The 17500-nt window shown below is 33.5% G+C and overlaps 1 protein-coding gene across 7 annotated transcripts in view; it reads right to left on the minus strand.

Moving 5' to 3' along the window:
* prkag2a (protein kinase, AMP-activated, gamma 2 non-catalytic subunit a) overlaps positions 1-17500 on the minus strand; it is a 125369-nt gene that overhangs the window by 93220 nt on the left and 14649 nt on the right. For all 7 annotated transcript variants that reach the window (XR_015524561.1, XR_015524562.1, XR_015524563.1 and 4 more), the window contains exons 2-3: positions 15938-16009; positions 6786-7050 (exon numbers count right to left, since the gene is read on the minus strand). Coding sequence is in view for 4 of the 7 variants with exons in the window: in XM_087308839.1 (XP_087164965.1) it covers positions 6786-7050; positions 15938-16009 (337 nt within the window). In the remaining 3 variants the exon portion in view is untranslated. The remainder of the gene's footprint in view (positions 1-6785; positions 7051-15937; positions 16010-17500) is intronic.

Consider the following 17500-nt stretch of genomic DNA (forward strand, 5'->3'; position numbering starts at 1 on the left):
AATTGTCTTAAGACAAGAATGGACGTTAAATAGTTTTAGGACAACTTTGCTTAAAGGTTTGGATCCATTTGTTTTAATATACTATTGATTTATATTATTGTGAAATATTTCTGCTCCAAAACAGAATGTAGATTTCCTCAACGAGCAAACGCAATCTTTTTTTTTTTGTTTATTCTGTCTCCATCTAAGGGTCGCACTAGAGAATAACATGAAAGATGGTAACCTGGTATTAGAACGATTTATATTTTTATAAATGAATCTAATTGAATTAAATTTATTATTATTATTAATAATAATAATAATAATATGTCTTTTCCAAGTTCCTTCATCTGTTGTCAACAAAATATTTTTTAATAAAAAGTAGAATAAAATCTGGTGACGAAAAATCAAAATATGTATTAATATTGTCATTTTCTGTTGTTGTTGTTATATAAAATTATTATTATTTTTATTATACATTCTGATAATGTGTAATCTTTAACTTATCTTAAACCGCCAACTTATCCAGCATATGTTTTACACAACGGATGCCCTTCCAGCTCCAACCCAACACAGGGAAACATCCATACACACTAATTTACAAACACACTACAGACAATTGTTCATGTTCAAACTCGGTCATGGAGGGCCGGTGTCCTGAAGCACTTACTAGGCTATCTAGAAACACCTTGCAGGTGTGTTGAGGCAATTTGGAGCTAAAATCTGCAAGACACCGGCCCTCCAGGACCGAGTTTGGACACCCCTGACCTATACCATATGTCTGGACTGTTGGGGAAACCGGAGCACTCGGAGGAAACCCACACAAACAGGGGGAGAACATGCAAACTCCACATAGAAATGCCAACTGACCCAGCCAAGGCTCGAACCAGCGACCTGCTTGCTGTGGGGCCGGCAGTGCTACCCACTGCACCATCAGTAATCTTCTAATGATATTCCTTAATGATAAATTGGTGGTTCATTCCGCTGTGGCGACCCCAGAATAATAAAGGAATTATTGTAAAATTATGTAAAAATTATGTATAATATAATATAATAATATAATATAATATAATATAATCAGATTATTATTATTTTGTTTCTGAGTCTGAATCTTGCTCATAACTGTAATCCTTTAAGGCACAGGTGTCAAACTCAGTTCCAAAAGGGCCGCAGCTCTGCACAGTTTAGTTCCAACCATAATTAAACACACCTGATCAAACTAATTGAGTCCTTCAGGCTTGTTTGAAACCTACAGGTAAGTGTGTTGGAGCAGGGTTGGAACTAAACTGTGCAGGGCTTCGGCCCTCCAGGAATTGAGTTTGACACCCTTGCTTTAATGGATGCAACATTTACGTTTTGTCCAGTAGGTGGCGACATGATCAAGTCGAGCGTCAGTGTTTCTGAGGATGACACAGCATCCTTTATTTATTTATTGTTGTGTGTTTTTTTAATAGACACACAGACCCCCTCATTTCCATCCTAGGGAGATATGAGGACGTCTCGGAGTTGTGGATAAATTTCAGATGATGTCATTTATATAAAAAGCTTCCCCAAAATGGAACTGCATTTCTGATGTGACTGTCTCTGTTTGCGGCTCTATTTCCAGAGATAACAGGACTTTCAGTTTCTCAGAGTGTCATTTCCAGAATGACAAAAACCCATTAAAAAAACACACCCATCTCAGATAACAGCAGGAAAACACAAATAAAGAAAAACACAGCACAGTAAGCAGTGTGTGTGTGTGTGTGTGTGTGTGTGTGCTTTTGTATTCAGATGCAGCAGAAGCACTCGGCAGATAAAAAAGCTCTTTATGCAGATCAATATAATGAAGCAGCAGAGCCGGCTTTTTTCTGTGTACTGTTTTAATACTCTGCCTGAATGTGTTTTAAATCCAGACGGAGGAATCCAGCACTGCTGCTGCACATCACGACTCAATAATAAATCAATACCGTGTTGTTTTCAGCTCACAGGAGAGTCTGCCAGACACTGCAAACTAATGGACTGCCAGAGAAACACAGTAGTGATGTTATATAAGTGTGTGTGTGTGTGTGTGTGTGTGTGTGTGTGTGTGTGTGTGTGTGTGTGTGTGTGTGTGTGTGTGTGTGTGTGTGAATATTCACTACTGTGTATTGAAGATGCGCTTTACCTCCTTACGCACACACACTCACACTCGCCCACACAATGCAAAATACACATTTACTCTACATTTTGATTCCGCCAAATGAATTTCTGATTTTTGTTGTTGTTGAATTTGCTTAATATTAAAGGGTAATTTATTAAAAAAGAACATATTTTATTTGAAGATATGTGAATTCAGACATGTATAGATATAACTGGATCAATTTATGATATCTACTTTAAATGCTACATTTTTTTCCATTTAATGTATATTTCAAATAATTGGAATACTATTGTGAAATGTAATATGTTTTTATTTAATCAAAATCAATTTGAATCAAATGCTGTATATTTTGTTATGAATGTATATTATTAAAATATATTTATATTATTTTTAAAATGTATATTTTTTTACCATTATTGTATGATATTTTAAATAATTGAATACGAATTTAATGTTTTTTTTACTTAATGAAATTTATAGCTATACATTTTGTTATGAATATTACATAATAATTTTCCATTATTATATTATATTTTAAATCATTTTAAATATTTTTTTTTATTTAATGCATTTTAATGCTATAAATTCTGTTATAAATGTTATATATTGTTTTTTTACCATTATTATGATATTTGGAAATTGATTTTAATGCTATGAATGTAATGAACTTTAATGCTATATATTTTGTTACGAATGTTACATAGTACTTTTACCATTATTATATGATGTTTTTAATAACTGAATGCTATGAATTTAATGTTTTTTAATTTAATGAATTTTAATACTATACATTGTCATAAATGTTATATATTTTATTAACCATTATATGATGTTTTAAATATTTTCAATGCTAGGAATTAAATTTTGTTTAATTTAATAATTTAATTTTGTTGTTAAATGATTTTTAAAAATTATTATATGATATTTTAAATAAATTCAATGCTATGAATTTAATGAATTGTAATGCCACAACCTTTGTTATGAATGTTACATAATAATATTTCCATTATTATATGTTATTTTGAAATAAATTTAAATGCTATGAATTTAATAAATTTTAATGCTACAAATATTGTTATAAATGTTTTATAATATTTTTTCCATTATTATATGATATTTCAAATAATTATACTGCCATGAAATAAATACATTTTAATGCTATAAATGTTGTTACGAATGGTACACAGGGCTCGAAATTACGACTGTTTTAGTTTCATATGCGGCCAAAATCTTATCTATGCAAGCTCAAAATATGTTTGGGTGCATTTGTGCGAATGCATAAAATTGTTGGCGTGCGACAATTTTGTTTTAATGCTATTTTTTGGTTGAAATTAAGTAATTATATATTTTTTCATTTTTATTTTGAATTTATTTGAGACTAGTTTGAGTTTCTAATTATTAAATTACATATTGTGATTATATTTTAAAATATTTTTTATTTTTTTAGAATCATTTATTTTATTTTAATGGTATTGTTATGTTGAAATTAAACACATTCTTTATATTTTTATTCTGAATTTGTTTGATACCAGTTGAGTGTATATATATATATATATATATATATATATATATATATATATATATATATATATATATATATATATATATATATATATATATATATATATTATTCAATTGCTTATTATGATATTAATAAATATTTTTTTTATTATTTGATATAATTTATTTTTATATTATTATTTTTTAAAATGAACAAATATTTTATTTTAAAAACATTCATAAGTTTTTAATGACATTATTTAGACTTTAAGAACTTTATATTAATTTATATTAATTTAATTAATTTTGAGTTGAGTATTTTAGAGTATTAAACATATTATACATATTCTATCATGGAAGTTACTGCTCTTTGGTCATCATGGCTTTAAGTTAGGTGTTCGAAAAAATGCAAAAATGAGTGTTATCATTGGTGACTAACGACTTTGTGTTTTCTGGGCTCCTGACAGTGTTTACTCTGCTGGTCATGGTTGAAATGGCATGTTATTGAATTTTAGTGTAGATAATTCAGAAAGCATGCTGTTGTTTCACTGCAGCTGCGAGCGTCCATGTGAAAATGACAGTTCAAATGACTGTTATTTTATCCAGACGTCAGTCTTTGGCGTTCTGTTTAACAAGGAGAGACTAAATCAGCTAAAATCTCCCACAAACTGAAGCGTAATCAGTAATTAGCAAATGAAAGGCTGTCCTGGAAGACGTATGAGAATGAAATGACCTGTAATTAGACGATTTAAAAGTGATTGCAAGTGTTTGCTTGAGTTAGGAGGAGTAACTGGCCAAACTGTAGTGTTGAAAGTAGGCCAGAGGTCATGGCTTGTTTTGTGAAAGAAAAAAGAAAGTAAAACCAAACAGCATAAATAACATTCCTCATTTTTTTGAGTACACATTATATTTAAAATAATTTAATAAAGGTTCGAAAAATAATTTTGAATATGGACGAAAATAATAAATGTAATTATTATTTTAAAATAAAATGTTTTAAGGATTTAAATGTATGTAATTTATTTATTTTATGTTAATTACAATGTAAAATATATATATGTTAATTATAATTGTTATAAATGTCTGATAAAAACATTATTTTATAAAAGTGTATTTGTATATTATTATTATTATTATCATTATTATTATTATATAACAAATTATTATTATATAACATTCATACAAAATATATAGCATTAAAATGTATTAAATTCATAGCAGTAAAAGTATTTAAAATATCATAAAATAAGGGAAAATTATTATATAACAAAATTTATAGCATTAGAATTTATTAAATTCATTAAATTAAACTAAATTAAATTCATAGCATTAAAATTATTTAAAATATCATAAAAATGGAAAAAATATTATATAACATTTATAACAAAGTTTCTAGCATCAAAATTCATTCAATTCATAGCATTGAAATAATATATAGCATTAAAATTTCATGAATTATTTTATTAAACAAATTTAAATTCATAGCATTAAAATTACTTAAAACTTCATATAATGGTAAAAATGTTATATAACATTTGTGACAAAATGTATAGCATTAGAATTCATTAAATTAAAAAATAAATTAAATTCGTAGCATTCAGTTATTAACAAATATAATATAATAATGGTAAAAGTATTATGTAACATTCATAACAAAATATACAGCAATAAAATTCATTAAATTCATAGCAGTAAAATTATTTAAAATATCATAAAATAATGGTAAAAGTATTATGTGTGTATATATATATATATATATATATATATATATATATATATATATATATATATATATATATATATATATATAATTATTAAATTTCAACAAAAAATACCATAGATTTTTTTATTGAATAAAAAATATAATAATATAATGAGAATATGTGATCTAATAATTATAAACTCAAACAAGTCTCAAATAATTTCAAAATAAAAATATAAAAACTACATACATTTCATTTCAACAAAACAATACCATAAAAATAAAATTAATTATACTAAATAATATATTTAATAACAGTATATAAAACATAATTGATAATCAAAGTCAGCTTTTTTGTCAATTCAACCACATGTACAGGCCATACAGAGAATCGAAATAGTGTTACTCTTAGACCATAGGTGCATAACAGATAATATTATAAAAAACAATTACAGATATAATCTAAACAATATAGGTAAAAATAAAAATGATATACAACACAATTACAATTAAGGGCATATGGCAAGAAGTGCCAACCAGTGTTGTGCAGATGCAAGCTTGTAAGTATGATAATGATAATGTAAAGTGACAGTGTCTATTTAGGGAGGTAGTATGATGTAACTAGTAGTCCAATCTTACACAAAGTGACCGATGCATTCTAAAATATAAACAAAAACAAATTAATAATCATATTTACAAATAATATTAAATTAATATATACTCTAAATAGACGTAACAATACCATAAAACAACAGCTCTCTCTTGAATCTGATCCGAAAATCCAACTCATGCACGTGGATGACATATGCAACAGCTGAATTCATTAAGGGGGTCTTATGCATTAAGAAACACCCACACCTCCATTAAATCAGCAGCGAGCTCAATTATCACAATCATCACACACACCGCAGGCTGAGCTGTGAAAGCTTTCACCAAACGCTGACTCACTGCACACTCATGTGATAATGGCATTCACAATGGCTCTCTCAAATATGCAATAAATGCTGTGATGCTTGTCCAAATTTTATTGCATATTTTAGTTAATATGAATGCTGGCATCTTGTATAAAGCATTGCTTTAAACGATTTTAAAACTGTCTTTTGTGTCTCCTAAATATTTTGTGTCCTTAATATAGTATAAGGATGAACAACATTACTTCTAAATACAGTACAATTCACAATATAAGCAAAAATAAAAGTAAAATAAAATAATAAAATACATTTTAAATGCAATTAATATAAATTAAAACTACAAATTAAATAAAAAATATGAATCTATATTTTTGATTAAATATTTGTTTATTTTAATTAATAATAAAGTCAAAATTAATTATATTAAATAATAATAGATTTAATATCACGATAAGCAATTTAACAAATCTATATTCTAGTCTCAAAATAAATTCAGAATAAAAATATTTATTTATTATTTATTATATATCTCTGCCAACTGTTTATAAGATGAACAACACACGTTTCTTACCTTTCCTGGTCCTGGAGAAGAGTTTGATGCTGACTGGGGATGTGGAGGGATTGGTGGAGTCTTTGGAGGATGAGCGGAAGATCCCGGTGAAGCTGCGGCGCCGTGAACACTTGGGGGAGGACTCGTGGTTGGAGAAGATGGGTTTGGGAGATCCTGGGCTGGTTCTGGTCCGGGCTGGAGCAGACATGGGGCTGGAGGGGCGACTAAATGGACCCCTGCTGAAGAAGGTTTTGGTCGGGCTGGCTGAACGACAGCCAAAATCCCCCTGGACAATAAGTGAATATATAGTCAGGAACAATTGGCAACTTGTCATCATAGAGATGATACACTCCAGACCAAATAACTACCACCAACGAAACCCAGCTGTGTTGTCATCTCAAGTTGGATCACATCTGGACCAAAAAGCTGTGCGTGAACACATCAAACGGATGAAAGCCAACTGAAATTAAATCCGTGTTGCGCAAGAGGACATCCCTGTCCACTCTACACAGGCAGTATCTGTTTTTTTTTGTTCCGCAAAGGCAAACCAAACTTGCGACACACACAGACAAACGTCAAAGCTCATTGGCCTGATTCAGAATGTAGAATTAGTGTCGGACTGTCAACTGAAGAGAGAGCTCTGACTGGTTATTGAGCAACGAATCAGAGTGCAAAGGTGATGTAGTAATGTAGCAAGTACAGTTCAAGTTAAGAGGAAACACCAAGAGGTCGGCCGTAATTTCACTACATTTCTTAAATATTTGCAAACCATACAGATTATTAGATTATCAGGCATATTTGCAGGAGCAAATCCCTCCGTGCTGAGTGACAATTAGGCCCAATCCCAGTTCTACCCCTTAGCCCTTTTCCTTACCCTTACCCCTACCCCTCATTTTGAGCGTTCATGTAAAGCAGGGGTCTCAAACTCAATTTACCTGGGGGCCGCAGGAGGCAAAGTCTGGGTGAGGCTGGGCCGCATAAGGGATTTCACAAAAAAAAAGTCCTCAAATGTCATTATTAACAGTTTTAATTATTTCTTCTGAACATGAAGTGTCCTGAACATTAATAGAACATTGAGTGAAGATTATGAACAGTTCTTCTGAACATGGCATCTTTTGCCTAATCCTTGTTGCCAGAGACTTGACAGCGCTTCTTCTCACAATCTGAACCACATTTGGCTTTAGAGCGGAAGCAGTTGAGACCCTCAGTATGGCTTGAAGATGATCATCATTAAGTCTAGACCTGTACTTTGACTTATTGAAGTTCAAGGTGGAGAATAACTTCTCACACAGAAAAAAGTGGGGGAACTCACTCAAAACTTCCATTCCCTCACCTAAAAAAAAGGCGTATATATGTATAAATAAAACACCCCCACCCCACTCCAGTCACATCAGTCTGTACCAGTCTGTATCTACCTATAATATATATAAGATGCAGGCTGTAGCTAGGTAGGTGGCAGGCTGCAGATAGGTAGCTAAGTGGCAGGCAGGGGCGGGAACAGCTTACCTTGGTTCTGGCCGGTGCGAGTTCCCTCCTAACACTTCCCGCCCGTCACAGCGTCTAACAAAGGGGCGGGGTGCGTGGTGACGTCACCGGCATCCCCGCTCCTTTGTTTACACGGCGGGCGGGGAATGCCAGTGACCGCTGTGTACGGATAGAATCAGCAGAGCGGGGAGCACTCTCTCTCCCCGCTCCGCTGATTCTGTCAGTGTACAGCGGTCGGCGCGGGCCACAAAATATTGCACTGAGGGCCGCAAATGGCCCGCGGGCCGCGAGTTTGAGACCCCTGATGTAAAGGGTTGAGAGTGTCCCAATTCTATTTAGCTTGAAGGCGTAGGGCTAAGGGGAAGGGCTAGATACACCTTTGAATGGAGATTTTTCAGGACCACACTCGAAACCACACTCGCAGCACCTGGAAGTAAGGAGATCCACAAATTACTATTTTTTGTATTTATAACGAATCTTTACAACAAACAAGCAAATGTTTTATTATATTCATAACCATACTCATGTTTTACCGTCGTGCTTTTAAAAAAAACACTAAATTTGGCGATCTATAATCCATAATAACTCCTGTATAGCAGTCCCACAACATTCTGACACTCAAATACCCTGTTAGAAAAGTCTAGAGGCTGGGAATGGGCTTTTTACAGTGTCTGCTATAATGTTAATGTTGTTTTGGTGTGTTTAAATAGATGAATATGACCACTGTGTAAACGCACAGTATAGTTACGATCTTATTGCCACATTATATTGTTATGATAAGATGATCTTGTTGCCTTTAGTGATTTCCTAAAGATAAATACCAAAAAATAGCACAACTGGAATCACTACAGCAGTCGCAATCATCTGATCTCATATGACGCAAAAGGTCGCGATGACATATGATGACGTATATATAAGCAATATCACACTCGTAGCAGTGCGATATGGCTGTATATCGGCACTGGTGGGAGGCGTGCATTGGCACGAGGCCGCAGGGCAAGTGCCTTTGTGCCCCCACCAGTGCCGATATACAGCCATATCGCACTGCTACGAGTGTGATATTGCGTTTATACAACAGTTTGACGGCATAATTGTGTATATAAAAACAAAATCTAACACGAAGAGTTTCAAAAACCCTTTTTTATGTGGAACTACTTTCTTCCACATTGGATTCAAATCATAAGCTGACAGTTAAACACTTGAGCAAGCATCTTTTAAACTTTAGATCTGTAGTGTCTGCTTTTTGCTGGTTGTATGTGGGTGGAGTAATACACAAAGGGTAAAGAGGCTGTTGGAGTTCTGATATTGCAGAATATCGCACGACTATCAGCCAATCAGATTTGAGAACCAGACAGAACTGTTGTATAAATATATATATATATATATATATATATATATATATATATATATATATATATATATATATATATATATATATATATATATATATATATATATATATATATATAAATGCCAGATGGTTTATTTGTTCATACAATAATGAGTTGGTAAAAAAACTGGGCTTTAAATTGCCACCTTAATCAAATTTTGTCACTAACCATATCCTATACAATTTTTTTTCTAAACACATACAAAGTACGTTCTTATACACATTTTGCACTTTTTAATACAATAGACTGGAAAAGGAAAGATCTGAAGTATGTGTATCTAATTTAGTATACTTCAAAAAGTTGTGGATATACTTTGGGCTTTGAGACATTACATCTTATGTTGAATTATTATTTTTATGCATCCAAGGATAGTCATGGCATCATAAAATAAAGGCATGCACTCGAAGACTAAGCATTTGCCTAGTTATGTGATATAACTTGACCACTGGCGCGTGTTTGAAGGACAGACATTGAGATATACTGAATGAAGAGACGTCATAACATTGCAAATCCATTGTGAGTCCTTGATGTTTCCAGCGCTCATTCACATGGGAATTTCGCACAGCAAAACAGCCAGACAAAGCCACTGAAATCTGTTTAGACAGCCAAAAGAACAGATGGCCTTGTTGTGTCAAGAGGCTTTTGTTAAATCAGAGAGGCATAAATACCTCACTGTACTGTATACCTCAACACATGACGACTCTATCGCGCTCACAGAATACAACAAAGCAGGATTTGTCACTGATGACTGCAAAGATAAAGAGAGAGTTTAGGTAAAACGGCCCATCACCCCTTTCTAATTTAAAGCAATCAAAAATATATATATAAAATAAAAAAAACAGGAATATTTTGATGAGTGACCCCCATCTCAGGCAAGATTTACCTGTGTACCCCTCTATTGTTTTTCGAAAAGCTCCAACCATTCACTTGTGAGAAGCCATCTCTCCACTAAGAAGACTAATGCTTGGTTAAGTCAAACAACAGGAAACTACAGATGTGGTAATTGCAATCATTGTGATAACATACTTAAGATGAACATATTTGGAGATCCATCATCAGGCTGTGACTTTAAGATCAAATCATTTATTATTGCAATACTACATTTGTTGTATATCAACTGGAATGTCCATGCAGATCCTTTAATATAGAACTAAGAGAAAATTAAAATTTAGAATAGCGTAAAAATGCGAAACATAACTTTAATCCACAATATCCAATGGCTCTACATTATAAAAATCAAGGTCACGGCAATACCAGTTCATTAAAAATAGTTGGTATCGAGCATATTTATAATTCTACAAGAGGAGGAGACGGGATAGAAAGATTAAAACAGAGAGAGACTTTTTGGATCTATACATTAAAAGCAACCCGATTTCCAGGTTTAAATGTCGAATTAGACTTTTCCTTTTTTTTTTGTAAAACAATTTTTTCTATAGATGTCTTAAAGATAATCATCATATATTGTTGAATATTTATGTTTTAGTATATGCATTCTTATGTGTACATGTTTATATATGGATATGTGTGTGTATATGTATGTGCAAATGTATGTATGTGTGTTTGTATGGGTGTATATATATGTATGAGCACATGTATATATGTGTGTTCGTATGGGTGTATATATGTTTGTACATGCCATGTTTAAGCATATTTATCTGTACCTATTTGCTTATTAGTTCTATATATTTTTATAGACATGTAAGTTTGTGTCTGTGTATGTTTATATGTCCCCTCTATCTATGCTGAATTAATGATGATAGTTGACCTTGTTTGTTATATTATTTGAGTGTTGTTTAGATATTTAAATGAGTCATGTGACCGTAGTATTTAAAATAGACTCTAGACGCACCTGATCACTGTTACCCTGATAAAGGCAGTTCCTTGCCGAAACACATAGGTTTTTTTTAAGATTTAGCCATGTGAATGAAGGCTTTTAAATTTTCCACATTTTTTGAGTGCCTTGGACTTACTTCTGTTGTCGATCAAAAAAGTATAAATAAAAAAATGAAAAAGCACAAGAAAAAAAAAATTTAAATAAGGGGCACTAATGTTGCAAGGGGCTTAGTGGTTATCACTGTCGTAGCAAGAAGGTCGCTGATTTGAGTCCCGAATGGGAATAAATAATACCTCTGTACATGAAATTTTTCAGGTTTTTTGCTTTTAATAAATTTGCAATATATATATATATATATATATATATATATTTTTTTTTTTTTTTTCACATTGTCATTATGGCGCATTGTGTGTAGAATTTTGAGGAAATATATGAATTTAATCCATTTTGGAATAAGGCTGTAACTTAAAAAAACGTGAAAAAGGTGAAGCACTATGAATACTTTCTAGATGCACTGTATATTGCATATTATATTATTGCAATATCGATAATTTTGCAATATATTGTGCAGAGCTAATGTGGAGGTTTTTAAATGAAACCCTATTTTAAACACTGTAAAGAAAAACATTTATTTGTATGCGCAGCAAATGCTCTGATGGCATCTTCTGAGACTCAGCCTTCAGATCATAAGATAAGTGAAACCGACTGATGCAGCAATTTACCTTTCAATTCACTCTACCCTTATTTTGGCTCCGATCCAGAATCCAAGGCAGTCGGCAAACGGTTGCAAACAATGCTAATGTTACTTCATTTGCACACAAATGATCACCCGCATACAGTGATTCTGCAGTGACCTTGCCTTTGGTAACTCAAACATCTGTTGAACAAGCAGAAATATTAGCTAACATCCTGAGTGCATTGGTGAAGCAATGGAGCAGATTGTTTCTGATCGTAAAATTTACACTCCAAAGCCTCGGACAAACATGAAAAGAGTCCTTCAGATTGAGCGACTCCAGCTCACCTTCAACAGCTGAAGGAAAAGCAGAGCGCAAGGCCTGTAGGGTGATTTATCTCCTCTGTAGCCTTGCCTCGCTGGCCTCTACGGGTGATTGATCCTCAGATATGATCACTTCCCAGAATTGCTTGGGAATATTTACAAAGCTAATGACTGAAGTGGATCTGAAGTTGCTAATATTACTTTTTCTAATATTAGTATTTGGATTTTTGTCACCAAAATTTGATACAAAAGTAAAGTATTTGCACATGAAGAGTATTTGTAAATACTTTATAAGCTACACTTGATTTCTGATTGCTAATATGAATTATATCAGCAAGCAAAGCTAGACTTGCACAACTGTTAAACAATTTTGAGTCAGTTTTATTTTATTTCATTATTATTTTTTTCAGCAAGGAGATATTAAACTGATGAAGACTGGCAGCAAAAACTTCTATAAAATGTATAAATTAATAAAAATATACATGTAAGTATATAAAAACCATATATGTGTAAAAGGTATTGTTTTTTTTTTTTAAATTAGCATATTTGAATAATTTTTGAAGAATCTTGTGGTGCATTATGACATATCCCACGGCACATCTCATAAAAAGAGCAGGGGTGTAACCCCGGTGTCCTGGCCAAAGTCCCTCTAACGGCCCTTATGATCATAGCCTCCCAATCATCCCCGTCCAATAAATTGGCTCTATCACTGTCTCTTCACTCCACCAATAGCTGGTGTGTGGTGAGCGCACTGGCGCCATTGTCCTGTGGCAGCCGTCTCATCATCCAAGTGGATGCTGCACACTGGTGGTGGTGTGGAGAGACCCCTCTCATGATTGTGAAGCGCTTTGGGTGTATGGCCATACACAATAAATGCACTATATAAATACACATTACATTACACATTACATTACATAAAAAGTAATGACTGCAAAAAATTCCGCTTAGTGATCACAGGTAGGGCTTGACATAAACACCTGCCAACCCACCAAATGTGGGTAGATTTCAACTGTGGGGAATAAGACAGCCGCGCCGACTAGCCACTTTGGCTGGTTAAAAATATTCCTTTAATTGTCTAAAAAGCAGGGTTCGACAATAAGGATGGCTTAATATGCGTAAAAATGGGATCTTAAAATCCTGAAGCAGCATGACTGAAATAAATAATTGTGTTCACGCAAGCAAAAGAAAGCAGGTGAATACCAAATGAGAGGATGATCACTCGTGCTAACAGCTGATGTGATGCACGCATGCGTGCTCCTGTTTCCTTGCATGAAGCAACCATGCCTAGAAACGAAGCTAGTGTGATCGGTTCTCTTTCAAATAGACTAGACAAAAAAGTTATGCTCATGCACCCACAGTCTTGCTGCTTTCAAGATTTGTATTTTTATAAGCAGCACTGGTTGCTTTCGCGTTAACCATTCTTTGAACAGAGTAGTAAAGAGTCTAATGCCTAGTTCAGACTGCATGATTTTAGCCCCGATTTTGGCTCGCCGACAGGTTTTGAGAAATCGCCGACAAATGCCTGAAATCACAGGCAAATCGCTGCTCGTGCACGTGAGTGACAATCACACAGTATGAACGATCAAAGACGCGATCTGAGAGAATCGCCGATGAGTCGCCGATGCCTGTGAGATATTTGGCGTGCTAAATATCTGGAGCTGTCGGCGATTCAAATCATGCCGTGTGAATTGAGTTTTGACTGAAAATAACATCAGCGATCGTCTACAGCCAATGAGAGAGCAACTTTCACTTGTGTGTGTGCGTGTGTGTATACCTGCTGCAGGCCAGCGGGAGGCTGGGGGAGAAGTTAAAAGCGCTCTTTTTCGGTTTATTTGGACCCACGAAATGGAGGGAAAACTAGTGGAGGTTTGACAGGACTCAGGAGCAACTGTGTTTGTTTGACGATTCATACAGAAAGAAATTAGTTTATTATCAACGTTGAGGAGAAATGGCTAATTCCCGTCAAACCCAAGTGAGCAAACATGTTCATGTTCTACCCCATTAAAGGCTTCTTTCTCATTATGTAGTTAATAACAAAATATATACTACATGTTTTTGGCTGTGAGACGTAGTTTGGACGAAGTTGTCGGCGATTCTCCCTATAGTAAAGTCATGCAATGTGAATGTCCATGTCGCCGAACCATCTTGCAGTGTAAACAAAGCAGTGACGAAACGCTAGCCCAGATAGTCATGCAGTGTGAAAACATCTGTGACAAGACTAGTTTGAAAATCATGCAGTCTGAACTCGGCATAACGTTAACCGTGTGTGCGTGATCATCCTTTTATTATCACACACAGTATGTTTTCTTTCCTTTTATCGCATGTTTTCTGCTTTCTTTTGCTAACAGTTATTTTTGTCAATATGGTTTTATCTATTTTATAATAACATTGCTTTAATGGGAGATTAAATCCCCATTTATGTGTAGTTAACTGTCCATCTGAGACCTTTTAGACAGGACAGATTATTGTGCATATTTTAGATATATGACAATAATTCTGTTTTTTTTTTGTTAAATCAAAAATACACAGCTATATTTAGCTTTTGATACTGTACTGGGAAACAACCATTCACACTCATTCACACACATACAAAATGGCCAAATTAGTTTACCCAATTCACCTATAGCGCATGTCTTTAAACTGTGAGAGAAACCAAAGGAAACCCACGCCAACAAGCGGTGCTATGTATACAGTACATTACCCAGACTTTAAGTGATATTTTTTGTATTCATAATTTTTGTTATGCTTATTTTCCTTGGGACAGAAAATTGAATAGCACATTTTTACATATCTGTATAAGGGATTTTGGCTCATACTGAGAATAATGTAAGTTGTGTCCTGTAGAAAACAACATATCAAGCAGCTCTGTTCGGAGGACATGAATTTGTCAGAGCATCTGATTATTTCTTTACTTTGGCTGAACTATCGACAGTTTTTACATGTTTAATGTAACATTTTTAAGGTCAATATTATTAGCCCCTTAAGAATGAGTTTTTTCTCCGATTAGCTATAGAACAAACCACTGTAGTCTAACTAGCTTGCCTAATTAACCTAGTTAAGCCTTTAAATTGTACTTTAAGGTGAAAAAACTGACTTCTGGCGATTTCTGGCATTTCTACAATCCTCTATGGGTGTTTTTGGAGAATGTATATTGAAAGACAAAAATTTTTTTTTTTCCCCTTCACAACTCAGGATTTGAATTCCTAGCTGATGGACGATTGTATAATAGATGGCTATATTATTTTATAAGAGGACATGAGACACCACTGACATACCACTGTTTTGTCATTGGAGATCTTTAAAGAAATGTTAAACAGGAGGGCTAAAAATTGTGACTTCAACTGTTTATCAAATATATCAAACACCACATGGAAGGTTGGCAACCTTCCATGTAGTGAATGGATCTTAATACATTACTCACAGCGGTTATTTATTTATTTCATTTTTAGGCTTTAGGTTCAATTACCTTGCGTGCGCCGTCCTTACAGGCATGTTCTGCATCTCCTTCCAGAAACGGCATGGCGAAGGAGCTCAAGTCCTGTGGAGCACAAACAAACATAAGAACTGAACTCATTAAGCATTGCTTTCATGACTGCGGCAGCGGCACCTCTCATTTACTCCACACAGAAAAATCACAACTGCTGCTAAAGACTAAACAGCTCAAACGTCAAGCGCAGCTCAAAAATCACAAGGAATTATACAAATAACAGACTTGGAAGAACAAGTATACATGGTTTAGACAGTTTAACAGAAGCGCATCACACATGACAGATGGACACACTGTGGGAGATCAGTCTAACCTGAACAAAACCCAAGTGCAGATTCAGAACAACTAACAGGAAATCCAAATTGTCTCTGCTTTGCTCCTCAGAACTCCAGACACTTTTAAAATCAGCATCAGTTACAAATTACTTCATTCTGTAATTCTTTCAGATAACACATCATTACAAACACTCTAATAATCTCCATTACATACACTGACTACTGAAAACATCGACAAAGAATCTGTCATTTAAACCGGTTTGAAAGTAACATGATCTCATTTAATGCCTTGTATTTTTTTTTTACTCTGCAAATGTATGTGTAACCTGAAAAGCACAGATTAAATCAGGTATCATTTCAAAAATGGACTCCTGCTGTTGTGCAATGAACAACAAAGTTTTCCAGGACACTCTAGTGGGATGAACAAGCAATTTGTTCTATATGAAAAAAGTCATTTTTAGCAGGCCGATTGTTAGAATGAGTGTTAAAACAAGAATCACAGACTACATAAGAAAAAGATAAGATTAATTAGGTTATTTCTGAATGTTTGGCAATGTTTGGTTATAGCCTAAACATTCAAAACGCCATTTATAACAGTAAGCTTTTTAAAATATGGAGATGTCACTTTTGAATGTTGTTCTATCCACCCTAAGTAGTATGCAGTAGCCTTTAAAAAACATCAGACAATCACAATCCAACAGCCAACAAGAAAATTGTTCTAAGAATGTTTTATCAACATTCCTTCAACAATTTTTTTATTTACATTACGTGAACGTAAGAGAAAACATTCAAGAAAATGTTCAACTTTGGCATTTTGCTAACATTTTGAGAACTAGATTTTACAATGTTTTATAAAATAAGAACTATTTTAATGTTTTTGTGCTAATGTTTTAATAATGATAGTTAAAACTATACTCTGTATTGTTTTTTGTGTTAACAGAACCCATTTAGAAATCTGATACAGTATATGGCAATATATGAGCAATTCCAGCGTTATGGATGTGACATTTTCTGTAAAAACTTAAAACATAAATACACAAAGAAAGTATATTCCCATTATGGATGTGACCAAAAATGTATGCAAAGTTTACTGTATGCAACATACTTTGTAAAAATTCTATGGATTGAATTGCACAACCCAAAAGAAATGATGATAATGAAAAGACTAATAGCTGGCTCTCTACAGAACAAAAACGATTAATCTTATTTTATTTGAAATTTTTGCATTCATTTTGGAGGAAAAAGCTTCGTTATGAATGTGACAGAT

Source organism: Danio rerio, chromosome 24 (assembly GCF_052040795.2).
Source record: "Danio rerio strain M-AB ecotype USA chromosome 24, GRCz13ab, whole genome shotgun sequence".
NCBI lineage: Eukaryota > Metazoa > Chordata > Actinopteri > Cypriniformes > Danionidae > Danio > Danio rerio.